The sequence below is a fragment of the Neofelis nebulosa genome, chromosome 14 (genome assembly GCF_028018385.1).
Source record: "Neofelis nebulosa isolate mNeoNeb1 chromosome 14, mNeoNeb1.pri, whole genome shotgun sequence".
In the NCBI taxonomy this organism is placed as follows: Eukaryota; Metazoa; Chordata; class Mammalia; order Carnivora; family Felidae; genus Neofelis; species Neofelis nebulosa.
In genome coordinates, this window is record NC_080795.1 from 41,395,217 (window position 1) to 41,411,161 (window position 15,945).

The following is a 15,945-nucleotide window of genomic DNA, read 5'->3' on the forward strand; positions in this document are numbered from 1 at the left end:
TTTGGGATATGGTTTTCTTATGGCAGAGGAAAAGAACGGGAGAACAGGCAGAATCATTCGGTGTCTCTTAAAGTTTCTGTTGAACTGGCACACCGTTACTTGTAGTCACATTCTGTTGACGCAAGCAAGTCACATAAGTCACATAATTAATCCAGACAATGAGATGGAGGAGTATACTCTGACTACAGAGATGCATTGCAAGTCACATGGTAGTGGGCAGAGATGAATAATCTTTCTATAAGAAAGGACAAAATAAGTGGGAATGATAATAACAGTCTACCACATTCTGTCCTTTTAGTCATAAATATTTGCTTTTCTCCATCAGACAAAATACTCTCACTACCTCTCTGACCCAGGAAGACACTCAGTCTTGCCTGGTCATGGCATCAGTCTTGAGGCCCAAGGTCTTGTTCAGGGCCAGCTATGATTCATTCTAGTCCAGAGACCCATGAATTAAAAAGATAAATTTTGTGCTCTGTGTCAGGGGTCTCCAAGACCACCCCCGTTTGGTGATGAGCTAGAAGGACTTACAGCCTCAGAATATTTACAGCTGTGATTTATTACAGTGAACAGTACAAAACAAAATCAGCAAAGGGAAAAGGTCTGTGGGCTAAAATCTGTAAGATCTAGGCATAAGCTTCCCTGATTCCTTTCCTAAAGGAGTTACACAAGATGTGCTTAACTCCTTCAAGCATCAAATTGTGACATTTGTAAAGTTTTGTCTACCAGGGAAGCTCATTAATGGCTCTGCACAGAATTTGTGTGTGTGTGTGTGTGTGTGTGTGTGTGTTTTAATTTATTTTGAGATAGAGTGCGAGTAGGGGATGGGCATAGAGAGAGCGAGAGAGAGAATCCCAAGCAGGCTCTGCACTGTCAGAGCAGAGCCTGATGCAGGGCCTGAACTCACGGACTGTGAGATTGTGACCTGGGCTGAAGTTGGACACTTAACCGACTGAGCCACCCAGGCTCACCTGCACAGTTTTTACTGTTAGCTGGTCGCCATACCTTTTCCTACCACATACCCAAACTAGATTCCCAGAAGGAAAGCAATGAGCATGAACCACATTGTTTGTACAAACAGGTCAGGTACAGTAAACTAACATGAGAGAATGGTGATAACCCTCCTGAAATCCAAGTTCCCAGGTTCCAACAGAGTTTACCTTGCAAGCAGACCTTTCTTGGCAAAGTAATTGTAGAGCTGCTATGCTATGTTAACTTTTCTTTCCTCAGAAAGAGGAAGAGTGAGAGACGTACATCAGCCACTGGTTCATAGCAGTTTTGAAATCCTACAAGATAAATATGAGGTCTTCTTACTCTGGTGTAGAGATGTTTCTTGATTAGGCCCTAGTTGTTTACCTTGGGAGTAGCTTCATTATTCTGTGTGGTCCTTGAGTCCACCCTCTAGAGGTCCTTCCTTTTCTGTTATCCTGCTGAACCATATATGAAGATGGCTTTGGAGAACATGCCATCCTTAGGGACTGAAATGCCTTCTCAAATTGCTTCTTGCCCATAAAGAGTCGAAGGCACATTTATATATTTTTTCTCAAATAAGGTAAAGGCAGTGGGTCATCTACAGAACTAGTTTAGGGGCTAGCAGCAAGAAAATTTTTTGGAAGCTGGAAAAATAATAATCCATGTTATGCAGTGACAAAACATTTGTATCTGTTTTCCTGTGAAGAGTTACAATTTTAATACTAAATTTTTTTATTATTTTAGGTAACAAGATTATAAAACAGAATGTTACTAGAGTGCCTTGGTTATCAGCTGCATTTGATTACAAGAAAGATGAATTTAAAACAGATTTGGCCTATTTGCAAGCGGGAAGGAAGAGAAAAATAGAGAATCCAAAATTTCTGGGACTTGTAGTGTTGAGTTAGAACTGTCTATTTCAGCTAGTAAAATCGAGAAAATTGAGAAATACTTTGAGTAACAAAGGCTGATTAAGATGAATCCTCAGGGCAATGACTAAATCAGGGGCATGGCTGTCAGCACATAGTTTGTTAAAATATATGAATGCATTAAAGTATTTCCTAGTAAATCCTTTCAGTTGGATAAAGTAAGATAGAGTGTGGTTCTACAAAAGCTCAAATACATGTAGTTAAACCTTCCCAAGACTCATCTAGAAATAAAATTGTGTTTACAGTAGTCCCCCACCTTATCCAGTAGTTTCAGTTTCCATGGATTCAGTTATCTGGTCAATCAGAGTTTGGAAGCAGATGATCTGCTTTCTGACGTATTGTCAAAGTATGTACTGTTAGCAGTGTAATGCTATGTCACACTCACAATGCCTTGTCATTCTTCTCACTTCATCTCATCACATGGGAATTTTATCATCTCCTATCATCACAAGAAGTAAAGTGAGTACAGTACAGTAAGATATTTTGAGAGACCATGTTCACATAACTTTTATTACAGCATATTGTTATAGTTGTATTTTATTATTAGCTATTATTGTTAATCTCTTACTGTGTCTAATTAATAAATTGAACTTTATTCTAGGTGTGTATGTATAGGAAAAAACACAGCATATCTAGGGTTCACTACTAGAATTCAGTTTGAGGCATCTGCTAAGGATCTTGGAATATATCCCCCACAGACAGTGGGGAGGGGGACTACTGTGTAGTTGTTGGAACATGGAACTGAATAGAATCAAGTAGGTAAAAAGCTAACAAAATTGTTTTTTTCTTTGCAAAAATAAGTGATTTAACTGTTAAAAATTAAGGTACAGGCATACCGCCTTTAATTGTGCTTCATGTTGTACTTTGCAGATATCTTTTTTTTCTGTTTTGTTTTTTTGTTTTTAAATGTTTATTTATTTTTGAGAGACAGAGCGTGAGAGGAGCAGAGAGAGAGGGAGACACAGAATCTAAAGCAGGGTCCAGGCTCTGAGCTGTCAGCACAGAGCCCGATGCGGGGCTCGAACCCACAAACCTGAGATCATGACCTGAGCCGAAGTAGGAGGCTTAACCGACCGAACCACCCAGGCGCCCCTGTTTTTTTGTTTTTTTAATGAATTGAAGGTTAGTGGCAAGCAAGTCGATTGGCTCCATTTTTCCAACACCATTTGCTAACTTTATGTCTCTGTGTCACATTTTGGTAATTCTTGCAGTGTATTATCATTGTATTTCTTGTGGTGATCTGTGATCAGTGATTGTGACTCATTGACAGCGCAGGCGATGGTTAGCTTATTTTAGGGTTAATTAAGATAGGTATGTTGTTTTTATAGATGTAATGTTATCGCACACTTAATAGGCTACAGTATAGTGTAAACATAACTTTTATATATACTGGGAAACCAAAAAAATTAATTTGATTCACTTTATGACAGTATTCACTTTATTGTAGTGGTCTGGAACTGCACTGAGGTATAGCTGTATAGTTAACATATTAAAAAATGCCCAGAGGGGCGCCTGGGTGGCTCAGTCGGTTGGGCATCCGACTTCGGCTCAGGTCATGATCTCACTGTCCGTGAGTTCGAGCCCTGCATCGGGCTCTGTGCTGACAGCTTGGAGCCTGGAGCCTGTTTCAGATTCTGTGTCTCCCTCTCTCTCTGACCCTCCCCCATTCATGCTGTCTCTCCCTGTTTCAAAAATAAATAAACGTTAAAAAAAAAAAAAAAATGCCCAGAATCTTAGGTATTTTATTAAATGAGTTTTGACATCTTAGTCCAATTAACAAGATACAGAACATTTCCGTTATCCCAGAAAGCTTCTTTGTATCCCTTCCAGTAAATTTTTCCTGTACCCCCCCCCCCAAGACAACCACACTTCGGATACTTATCAATATTGATTAATTAGTTTTGTATGTTGTAGAATTTCATGTAAGTGGAATCATACAACATGTGTGCTTTTGTGTCTGGATTCTTTCACTTAGCATTTTATCTTTTAAAAATATAATAATTTTGGGGCGCCTGGGTGGCTCAGTCAGTTAAGCGTCCGACTTCGGCTCAGGTCATGATCTCGCGGTCCGTGGGTTCGAGCCCTGTGTCGGGCTCTGTGCTGACAGCTCAGAACCTGGAGCCTGTTTCAGATTCTGTGTCTCCCTCTTTCTCTGACCCTCCCCTGTTCATGCTCTCTCTCTGTCTCAAAAATAAATAAATGTTAAAAAAAATTAAAAAAATACATATATAATCATTTTGAGATTCATTCATGTTGCTGTAATTTTCTAACTATTTTTTTCTTGTTGGACATTTGAGTAGTTTTCAGTATTTAGCTATTATGAATAAGGCTTCTGTGAACATAGTTCTACAGATATTTTTGTGGACATTTCTTTTTTTTCTGTTAGGTAAATATCTAGGAGAATTGCTTGCTAAGCTTTTGAGAGATGTACTGTTTTGTTTTTTTGTTTGCTTTTTTTTTTTAACGTTTATCTGTTTTTTGAGAGAGAAAGAGAGAGACAGAATGTGAGTGGGGGAGGGGCAGAGAGAGAGAGAGGGAGACGGAATCCAAAGCAGGCTCCTCACTCTGAGCTGTCAGCACAGAGCCTGATGTGGGACTTGTACTCACAGACCATGAGACCATGACCTGAGCCAAAGTTGGACATTTAACTGAGCCACCCAGGCACCCCAAGAGAGATGTACTGTGAAAAGAACTGTCAGCCTAAATTTAAGAGGATGCAACTATTCAGATCCTAAAATGATGTATACATGCAGGAAACAAGCTGAATAAGCTGCTCTTAGGATGTTTTTCTTGAAAAGCAGTGAGAGTGTTTTGCCTTTGGGCAGGAAATGAGTGTTTGTGATGAGTGGGGCAGACCCTGGTGGACTCTTTTACTGTTCCCACATATTTCCTCCCTTCACTAAAGTGAATTATCCATTCCTTCCCATTGCCATGTGATTTGGAGCGCAGTCTCTGAAGCAGTGTTTACTTCACTACCTCATTGTCAGGCTTATCCACGTGACTCACGTGGACCAATGGGATGTGAGTGGAAGCAACACTGTACTAGTTTTGACCAGAAACTGTAAGAGGCATTGTATGCTCTGCCTGTTCTGCTCTTTTCCTCATGAGAATAGCGTGTCTCAAATAGGGATTGACCCCAATCTGGAACTCTGAAGAAGATCCAAGAAGAACCACAGCTAATCTGAAGTCTGGAATTGGGTGGAGAGTCACTGCAGACCCAATACCAACAAGTAGCCTAAGTGAGAACTAAACCTTTATTTTGTAAGCCACTAATAATTTGGGGTACCTTTTTTTTTTAATCACAGCAAAGCTTACTAATAGAGTGGTTATTTAAACCATTTTGGAAAATACAATATAAGAAAGATTAAATTAAACAATCTAGAGATAACTAGAGATAACTATAAAATAGTATTTCCCCTGACTACAAAAATATATTTTTAGGGCAGAAAATGTGGAAAATGGAGAAAAGTATAATAAAAATAAAATATATGAATAATGCCAGTAGATAGAACTACTCTTAAAAGTTTTGGCAAGTATTGCTTATATTTTTTTCAATGCAGTTATACTTTTCCTTTTCTTTCCTTTTTTTTTTTAACTTTTCGTGAAATTGAATCTTACATTTCTTTTCCTAACGTCATTAGATTTTTCGTTAGCTTTAAATATTACTTAACTATGACCTGTGTTACTGATACAGACATTTATGTAGTGCTCTTTTTTTTTTATTCCATCTTTGACTCTTCACAAAAAACTTTGAAAACAGCATATTTAGTATTAAGGTAAGACATTTATATGTAGGATTTGGTTTACATACTTTTTATAATAGCCCCAGATAATTAGGGTTAATTTGCCATTATCTAAGACTTAATGAAAAAAACAGGAAGAGATACATGTTCAGAAACTTGGAAGAACTTTTGTTAAACTGCCACCATTGATAAGTTTCCTTACCAGTTTTTTATAGTTCATATTATGTCAACATTGCTTTAAATGACTATCTTATATATTTTTGCACATATATTTCAACAATAATAGCTAGTATTTACTGAGCTCTTACTATGTGCCAGGCCAAATGCTTTACACATGCTGTTGAAAACAGTAATTTTATTTATTATTTTGAAATGTTTATTTATTTTGAGGGCCAGAGAGCAAGCAGGGGAGGGGCAGAGACAGAGGGAGAGAGAGAATCCCAAACAGCCTCCACACTGTCAGCATAGAGTCTGATATAGGGCTTGAACTCATGAATTGTGAGATCGTGACCTGAGCCAAAATCCAGAGTTGGACGCTTCACTGACTGATCCAGCCAGGTGCCTCTGAAAACAGTAATTTTAAAATGATTTTGTTATACTAATATTTGATTTATTGAGTAGTGTTTCTAAAGCATTTTGAATATAATTCTCATAGACTTACTGATTATCTTTTTTAAAAGTAATCTCTACACCTAACATGGGGCTTGAACTCACAGCCCTGAGATCTACAGTCCCATGCTCTACTGATTGAGCCAGCCAGGTGCCTTGACTTAGTGATATCTAACTATTTAGTTTGCTTAATGTCTTTAGTATTATATGAAAACTAGTATTTATTAAATAATATTTTGGGGGCGCCTGGGTGGCTCAGTCGGTTAAGCGGCCGACTTCGGCTCAGGTCATGATCTCACTGTCCATGAGTTCGAGCCCCGCATCGGGCTCTGTGCTGACAGCTCAGAGCCTGAAGCCTGTTTCAGATTCTGTATCTCCCTCTCTCTCTGACCCTCCCCTGTTCATGCTCTCTCTCTGTCTCAAAAATAAATAAATGTTAAAAAAAAAAAATTTTTTTTTAATAAATAAATAATATTTTGAAAATGGTTAAGATTTTAGTTTAGCTAAACGAACAAATCAACAAGTTGAGTTTTTTACAGACCTGTCAGTCATTCAGTAACAGAACACTGGACTTTGGGCCCTTATGCCTTATTATACCTAATAGCTATAGCAGGACCAAATCATCCTGTGTGTAGAAAATCCAAATGTGTTTTATGTTGTTTCATCAAGAAGTATATATATATATGTAATAGTTGTATATGATGTTTTAAATACATAATCATCAAAGATCATTGAATTATATATTTTAAATGGCTATAAAATATGTAAATTATTCCTCAATAAAAAAACTCCTTGATAAGGAAAAGCTATTAATAGTAATTCTGAATGAACCCCTATCTTTCCTTTAGATATTTCGTAGTACATTACTTTTATTCTTTCTTTTGATTAATAGATTTTAATTTTTGAAACCTTTTTTGATTTATAGAAGAATTGAACAGATAGTGTAGAGTTCCCTTGTTATACCCTCCCTCTGCCCACACAATTTTCCCTCTTATTAACATTTTATATTAGTATGGTATACTTGTTATAATTAACAAACCAATGTTGATACACTTATTTTTATTTTATTTTTATTTTTAAGTTTATTTATTTTGAGAGAGAGAAAGCAAGCTGGGGAGGGGCGGGGGGGTGGGGGGAAGAGAGAGAGAGAGAGAGAGAGAGAGAGAGAGAGAGAGAATATGAATGAGAATCCCAAACAGGCTCCACACTGTGGCACAGAGCCCAACGCAGGTCTCAAACTCATGACCCATGAGATCATGATGTGAGCCAAAGTCAGAGGTTTAACCAACTGAGCCACCCAGGTGCTCCGATACAGTATTTTTAACTAAAGTCCACACTTTATTCAGATTTGTTTAGTTATTACCTAATGTCCTTTTTCTGTTCCAGGATCCTACATTACGTTTAGTTGACATTACATTTAGACTCCTCTTGGCCGTGGCAATTTTTTTAGGCTTTCCTTGTTTTTAGTGACCTTGACAGTTTTGAAGAGTACTGGTCAGGTATATTTAGGATGCCCCTCTATTGGAATTTGCTGTTTTTCTCATTAGATTAAGGTTCTAGGTTTGGGGGAGGAAGAACAGAGTTAGAGTTGGTTACTTTTTAAAGATAGAAGTGCATAAATATAAATATCATCTACATCTGATTACTTTTAATATGCTTTTTCAGATGTATTATTTCAGCGCTTTGCAAAGATTTTCATTGGCTGTCTTGCAGCAGTTACTAGTGGTATGATGTATGCTCTGTATTTATCAGCATACCATGAACGGAAATTCTGGTTTTCCAACAGGCAGGTAAGAAGAAAGAATTTTGAGCATATGGAAGTTGTTTTAGTATTTAATTTTAACTTAAGTAATGTGTTTTACAGGGAGCCAAAATATATGTATGATAAGTATGAAAAGTGCTTTCTTATTTACAGCCATTAGAAACAAAATGGTGTAGAAGCTGTTTTAACATAGTCACAGGGTCAACCTTGAAAAATGTAATACAATATATTTCAAGGCCATAGAATAGAGACTATGGGTTTCTAAACTAAGGGTACTTTCCTTCATGTAACTAGCTTATCAGGAGTTTTTTGAAGACCGTGAAATGTTACAGTTTAGTCAGTCTTTTAGTTTATGGAGTTTACATTTCAGAAACAGTCTATAGAAGTTTCAGCAGTAAAATATTTTAATTTTTAGATGACATGATTAGAATGTTTTTGGGGGATTGGAAATGATTAACATGCATGACAGTATTTATTAAGATGTCTCTTACATATTAGTATGATTAATGTTTGGTTTTAAGTCATGTGCATTTCACAGACTCTTTAGGCCCTGTAGTTACTTAATTCATAATTTAGCCTTTGAATAAGTTTGTTCTCAGACTTAACTTCACAATTAGATACATCTTTAATATGCGTTGACAAAGTTCACAGTGTTATCACTTGACTCTGGAGACTTTTCTTTTTTGGTCCAAGCTGTTTTGTAGTAGTAGTAGTCGTCGCCTTCGTCAAACTGACTAAATGTTTTTAAGCCATTGATTGACCTAATCCCACCAAAACATTTAGCTGAATAATTATTTGTATCGTCTTGACAAAAGCTATTACTGTAGTATATCCTCTGTTTCCTTGAAAATGTTATGCAGATTAACCATTAGTAGTTCTCAATACTGGATGTACAATAAAGTCATCTGATGAGCTTTCAAAACATAACTTCCCTCACAGACTCTTAGGTGGGGTACTGGGGAGTGTCTGGGATCAGTATTTCAAAATATTTCCAAGCACTTGTGTTATTACAGGCAGAATTGAGAAAAACCAAAGGTTTGAAAATATAGAAGGCATACATCAGGAACCTTGTTTTTTAAAACATTGTATATAAGCCAGGAACATTGACAATACCTGGGAGCTTTTTCAGAATCACAGATTCTCAGGCCCTACTTTAGAATCAGAATCTAATCAGAGATCTTTTTAATAAGATCTCTAGGAGTTTCATATGCACATTAAATCTGAGAAGCATTGATCAAAAGTTTACATCTTTGAAATCTTAGAAACAAATTGTTTCCATTCATAAAGAATCATTTTAAGGAAATATATTTAATGAACTCCAAATGAGGGGGAAAAATTCACTGGTCAAATAGATATGGGAAAGGTTTTCTCTTTTGAGATTCACCATGCATAACATATACTGAAACTCTTAAAAGTCTTGCAGTAAAGAAACCCACTAATTTTCTTTCATGCGACCTTTTCACAACTCATTTAACCATAGAACTATTTTATTTATTTATTTTTTTAACTATAGAACTCTTACGTAACACTCATTTATATCTTAGCAAGTTCTGTTGATCAGATCTTGGGGAAGCTGGTCTGATATCTTTTGTATTAATTGATAAATATTCATGAAAATAAAGAAGTTGCATTTTCAAAGACTATAGATTTATGAAACCTTGATTTATCTTGAAATGCACAATTTTTCAGAGTTTTTGAATTACCTATATTCTTGGCTCTGTATAGCCCAATTTTAGGAAATTTAAGATTTACTTACATTTCCGGAAGTTCATTTGAAAAGCGCTGATTAGGTGTCTGCTGCTCTTGAAAATACTAGTTAAGAGTTTGCAATTCTGGATACATAAGGAAGTGGAATAGCAATAGAAAATACTGATTTCTTCTTAAACTTATCTTTTTCTTATGCACTTTAACACCTCAACCATCATTTTTTATTACCTGCCTTACTATTCTTGCTGTCCTTAGGGCATTTTTCTGCTTTTCCTTGTATGTAATAGGTAAATGACTTATGACCTACGATCCATTTTAAACCTTAGGTGTTTCATTAAAATGATTGCCAGATTATTGAAAAGTTTAACCTCCTTAATGTGACCACTAATGATTAAAGGACAATTCAAACATGTCTTTGAATAAAATGATAAATACATAGCATTAATTTAGAAGACAAGGAGAGAAGAAGAAGATTACATTTGAAATTTAGGATACTGGTATTTAAATAATCATTTCATTTTCTTTTAGGAACTCGAACGAGAAATCACATTTCAAGGTGACAGTGCCATTTATTATTCTTATTATAAAGATATGTTAAAAGCGCCCTCATTTGAAAGAGGTATGATAACCACATTTGTATCTTTTTAAATTACACTCTGCCTCCAACGTGGGGCTCAAACCCAGGAACCTGAGATCAAGAGTCATACGTTCTACCAACTGAGCCAGCCAGGCACCCCTCACATTTGTATTTTTAATAACAATGTTTTCTAGGGGCGCCCGGGTGGCTCAGCTGGTTAAGCGCCCGGCTTCGGCTCAGGTCGTGATCTCGCGGTCCATGAGTTCGAGCCCCACATCAGGCTCTGTGCTGACAGCTCAAAGCCTGGAGCCTGCCTCAGGTTCTGTGTCTCCCTCTCTCTCTGCCCCTCTCCTGCTCATGCTCTGTCTCCTTCTCTCAAAAATAAATAAACATTAAAAACAAATTTTTTTAATAACATTTTTCTAAAATAAAACATTGCTCTATGTGTGAGCACTTGAATGTGGAAAATTGTCTCAGAATAGAAGTATTACTCTTTAGGGGTGCCTGGGTGGCTCAGTCAGTTAAGTGTCCAACTTCAAGCTCAGGTCATGATCTCACAGTTTGTGAGTTCGAGCCCCACATCAGGCTCTGTGCTGACAGCTCAGAGCCTGGAGCCTGCTTTGGATTCTGTGTCTCCCTCTCTCTCTGCCCCTACCCTGCTTGCTCTCTGTTTGTCTCTCTTTCTCTCTCAAAACTAGATAAATATTAAAAAAAGTATTACTCTTTTTTATACTTAAGACATTGGAAAAATGAGGCACAGTGTATTGTATTTTGAGATTTTTCTTAATAACTTAAAATATTTAATGACCTCTGACATGTTTAATTATTTTAAAGCAGAATAAATAATCTGGAGAAAAATTTTTCTGTCTCTAGGTGTTTATGAATTGACACACAATAACAAAACTGTATCTCTGAAGACTATAAATGCAGTGCAGCAAATGTCTCTATATCCAGAACTTATCGCCAGTGTTTTGTATCAAGCAACTGGTAGCAATGTATGTTTTCTTTTGACTTTAATATTTATTTTCTTACATGTTTATGAATCATTAAAATTATTTAATGTTGCTCTATTATCTTTTCTTTTTTTTTGCCAATTAGGAGATTATTGAGCCAGTATACTTCTATATTGGCATTGTTTTTGGATTGCAAGGAATATACGTTACTGCTTTATTTGTTACAAGCTGGCTTATGAGTGGAACATGGCTAGCAGGAATGCTTACTGTTGCATGGTTCATTATTAACAGGTAAAAGATGTTTTCTTAATTAAGTTTTACAGTTTTTTATGGCTGTGGTATTTGGTTCTAAAAATGCCATCCCCCAAATATTCTACACCCTAATCCCAACCTGGGATGAGATATCATTCCTGGTTATGTTATGTTACATGGCACAGTTGACCTTAAGATACGAAGATTATGTGGTGGACCTGATACAATCATATGAGCCCTTAAAAGTGGAGATCTTTCTCCACTTGGTGCAGAAGGGGAGGTCAGAGATATTTGAAGCATGAGACAGGTTGCCGTGCTGTTGCTGGATTGAAGTGAGGAGGAAATGAATTTTGCCAGCAACCAGCGAACCTGTGAAAAGACCACAAGCCCTGCATGAGTATGGCAGCCCTGGCAGGTGCTTTGATTTTAGCTTAGGGAGTCCCTGAGCAAAGTATCCAGAGGAACTGGGGTAGGTTTTTTAGCTAATTTGTGTTGTTTTAAGCCTATACATTTGTGGTCATTTGTTATGCAACAATTGAAGACAGATAAACTCACCTTGTATCTCTGTATTTTCAGACTTAGTAACATTGGCATATATGGATGTGCCTTTTCTTTCCCTACTTATTTATTTATTTTAAGTTTTTATTTATTTTGAGAGAGAGAGAATGCAAGTAGTGGAGGGGCAGAGAGAGAGAGAGAGAGAGAGAGAGAGAGAGAGAGAGAGAATTCTAAGCAGGCTCCACACTGGCAGAGCTGAGCCCAGTGTGGGGCTCAAAGTCATGAGCCTTGAGTTCATGACCTTAGCGGAAGTCAGATGCTTAACTGACTGAGCTACCCAGGTGCCCCTTTCCTCTTTTATTTAAAATTGATGACACGATTTCATGAAAAGAAAGAAGAGGCATCAGATAGATCACTATTTTTTTTTTCAACATTTATTTATTTTGAGAGAGGGAGAGAGAGTGAGAGAGAGAGAGAATCCCAAGCAGGTTCCACACTGTCCTCGTGGGGCCCAACACGGAGCTTGATCTCACAAACTTCAAGATTGTGACCTGAGCCAAAATCAAGAGTCAGAGGCTTAACCGACTAAACCCCCTGGGTACCCAAGATATATCACTATTAAGTTAACCACCACAGATAAGGATTCTGTGTTAATCTGTCACAGAGTGCTTTGAATTAGTAAATCCATCCCTTTTGGTGATCAAAGCAGTCTCAGTTCTTTAATAGTAAGTAAAAAGAGAATAAGCAATGGGGTTTCTTTGAAATGGAGAGCTGATTTGAGACATAAAAATTCTCTTGGCATTGGTCAGTGTCAAAAATTTAATTCTGAATTATGGGTATTTTTTCTCTCCATAGCACTTTTCTCCCCTAACATTTATCATGACTAAATTTTTATTTTTTTATTATTAAAATTTTTTTTAACATTTATTTATTTTTGAGAGAGCACGAGCGGGGAAGGAGCAGAGAGAGATGGAGACACAGATTCTGAGGCAGGCTGTAGGCTCTGGGCTGTTAGCACAGAGCCTGACGTGGGGCTTGAACTCACAAACCATGAGATCATAACCTGAGCCAAAGTTGGATGCTTAACTGATAGAGCCACCCAGGCGCCCCATCATGACTAAATTTCTAAAAAATGAAATGTTTCTTCTGCTACAACATTTTCTTTTGGCAATTCCCAAATAAAAAATATGATACGTTTCAAGTTATTGAGACTCGGCATTAAGGGCTATATCTCTTACTGGGCTTTGTTTATATTTAGGGTCATATGCTGCCAATAATTTGATATAAAGCATATTTTAAAAATCTTCCTTAGAAGTTTTAAAGTATAGCTGTTCAGCTTTATGGCTTAAACCTATTTCTTCTTCTTTTTTTTATTTTTATTTTTTATTTTTTTAAAGTAAGTTCTATACCCGACATGGGGTTTCAATTCACAGCCCCAGGATTGAGTCATATGCTGTACTGACTGAGCCAGCCAGGTGCCCCTAAACATATTTCTTCTTAAAAACAGGAATGAGCCAAACTTTATTATTACAAAAACAGTATATGTATGTTATGGAAAATTAAAACCAGCAAAAACAAAATAACTTTACATTCCCACCACCTGGAGATCACTCGCCATTGTTTATACCTCGGTGTTTATACTTTTGGATCTTTTTCTATGTGAGTATGTATGTGTACGTGTATATAGTGTATGTATTTGTGTGTGTATTCTTTTTGTCAGAATGAAATATATTACACATACTGTTTTATATGCTGCTTTCTTTTTTTTTTTTTTTTTTTTTTTTTAATTTATTTTTGGGACAGAGAGAGACAGAGCATGAACGGGGAAGGGGCAGAGAGAGAGGGAGACACACAGAATTGGAAACAGGCTCCAGGCTCCGAGCCATCGGCCCAGAGCCTGACGCGGGGCTCGAACTCACGGACCGCGAGATCGTGACCTGGCTGAAGTCGGACGCTTAACCGACTGCGCCACCCAGGCGCCCCAATATATGCTGCTTTCTTTATTCAGCAGTCTACCTTTCCAAGAACTTTTTTTTTTTTTTTAAAGTAAACTCTATGCCCAACATGGGGCTTGAACTCACAACCCAGAGATCAAGAGTCACGTGCTCTACCGAATGAACCCCTCCACTTCAATAACTTTTTTTTTCAGTACGCTCCACACCCAATGTGGGGCTTGAACTCAGGACCTTGAGATCAAGAGTCAGATGCTGTACTGACTAACCCATCCAGGCAGGCACCCCTCAATAACTTTTTATCTTACCTCTTACCCGTGTTGACCTCAGAATACCCCAAAAAGCTGGTTTGTCCAAACCAGCATTTAATCCAGGACCATATATTGCATCTGGTTGTTATGTTCTTTAATTCTTTTTTTCAAGATTTAAGAAAAAAATGTTGATTTATTTTTGAGAAAAGAGAGAGCGGAGTGAGGGGGTGGCAGAGAGAGAGGGAGACAGAGGATCCCAAGTGGGCTCTGCACTGAGAGTGGAGAGACTGATGCAGGGCTCAAACTCACAAACCTGTTGAGATCATGACTTGAACCAGGGTCAGATGCTTAACCAACTGAGCCAGCCAGGTGCCCCTCCTTATTTCTCTTTAAATCTAACATAATCCCTTTTTTCTGTTGAAGAGACCAAGTCAGTTATCCTACAGAATATCCCACCTTATGGATTTCTCTTGTTGCTTCCTGTGGTGTCATCTAGCTTTTCCCTCTATTCCTTGTGTTTCTATAACCTGGAAGTTATATCCAAAGGTTTGATGAGTTCAAGGTAAACAGTTCTAGTTAGAATATATCATAGGTGGTATGTTTTTCGTGTTCCATGATATTAAAAATTACAAGGTATTTACTTGGCCTGCCCCTAGTGAGTCTGAGATTGCTGCTTTGGGGAATGACAGTCAGATTTCTTCATTGAATAGTGTGACTAGAAAATAATCTGTGCCCTTTTCAATGTTAACCATTTACCTAAGGGTTGTAACTCTAGTTGATAATCTGCTGAAATTAGTAATTGCATTAGGGTTTATTAAATTATATGTTTCTATTTTCATTAGCTAGATTCTTAATTCTTCAAAAGGTGAAATTTTTCTTTATTAATGAAGGTTCTTTGGTTACCTTTAAATACAGTTACTATTAGAAAGTCAGGGGGCACCTGGGTGGCTCAGTCAGTTAAGTGTCAGACTCTTGATTTCAGCTCAGATCATGATCTCAGCGGCCATAAGCCCTGGTTGGGCTCCACGCTGAGTGGCTCCATGCTTAAGATTCTCTTTCTCTTGGGGCGCCTGGGTGGCGCAGTCGGTTAAGCGTCCGACTTCAGCCAGGTCACGATCTCGCGGTCCGTGAGTTCGAGCCCCGCATCAGGCTCTGGGCCGATGGCTCGGAGCCTGGAGCCTGTTTCCGATTCTGTGTCTCCCTCTCTCTCTGCCCCTCCCCCGTTCATGCTCTGTCTCTCTCTGTCCCAAAAATAAATAAAAAATGTTGAAAAAAAAAAAATTTTAAAGATTCTCTTTCTCTTGGAGCGCCTGGACGGTTGGGCAGCCGACTTTGGCTCAGGTCATGATCTCATGGTTTGTGAGTTCAAGCCCCATGTCGGGCTCTGTGTTGACAGCTCAGAGCCTGGAGCCTGCTTCAGATTCTGTGTTTCCATCTCTCTCTGCCCCTCCCCTGCTTACACTCTGTGTCTGTCTCTCTCTCTCTCTCAAAAATAAAAATAAAATAAAATAAACCTATATAAAAAAAGATTCTCTCTATTAGAGTTCATTCTATTAGAATTCATTGTTAGAAATTTAATAGCCCAAAGTACTTCAGAACTCATAGACTAGGTCTAGAAAGTCTTGCTTTTTAGAATGAAATGTATTTAGTATAAAACTAGCATTATTTAAAATAATAAAAGGATTGTTTTCTTCAGTATGTGATGTATTAGTTATTGCTGCGTAAAAATCACCCTAAAACTTA

General features: G+C 37.5%; 1 protein-coding gene across 5 annotated transcripts in view; it reads left to right on the forward strand.

Annotated features, from left to right (window-relative positions):
* Positions 1-15,945, forward strand: part of DPY19L4 (dpy-19 like 4) — a 66,349-nt gene that overhangs the window by 4,743 nt on the left and 45,661 nt on the right. For 2 of the 5 annotated variants that reach the window (XM_058698599.1, XM_058698600.1), the window contains exons 3-6: positions 7,916-8,040; positions 10,248-10,338; positions 11,170-11,291; positions 11,395-11,540. In XM_058698599.1, the coding sequence (XP_058554582.1) occupies positions 7,916-8,040; positions 10,248-10,338; positions 11,170-11,291; positions 11,395-11,540 (484 nt within the window). The remainder of the gene's footprint in view (positions 1-7,915; positions 8,041-10,247; positions 10,339-11,169; positions 11,292-11,394; positions 11,541-15,945) is intronic. The other 3 variants (XM_058698601.1, XM_058698602.1, XM_058698603.1) reach the window with 3 other exon arrangements.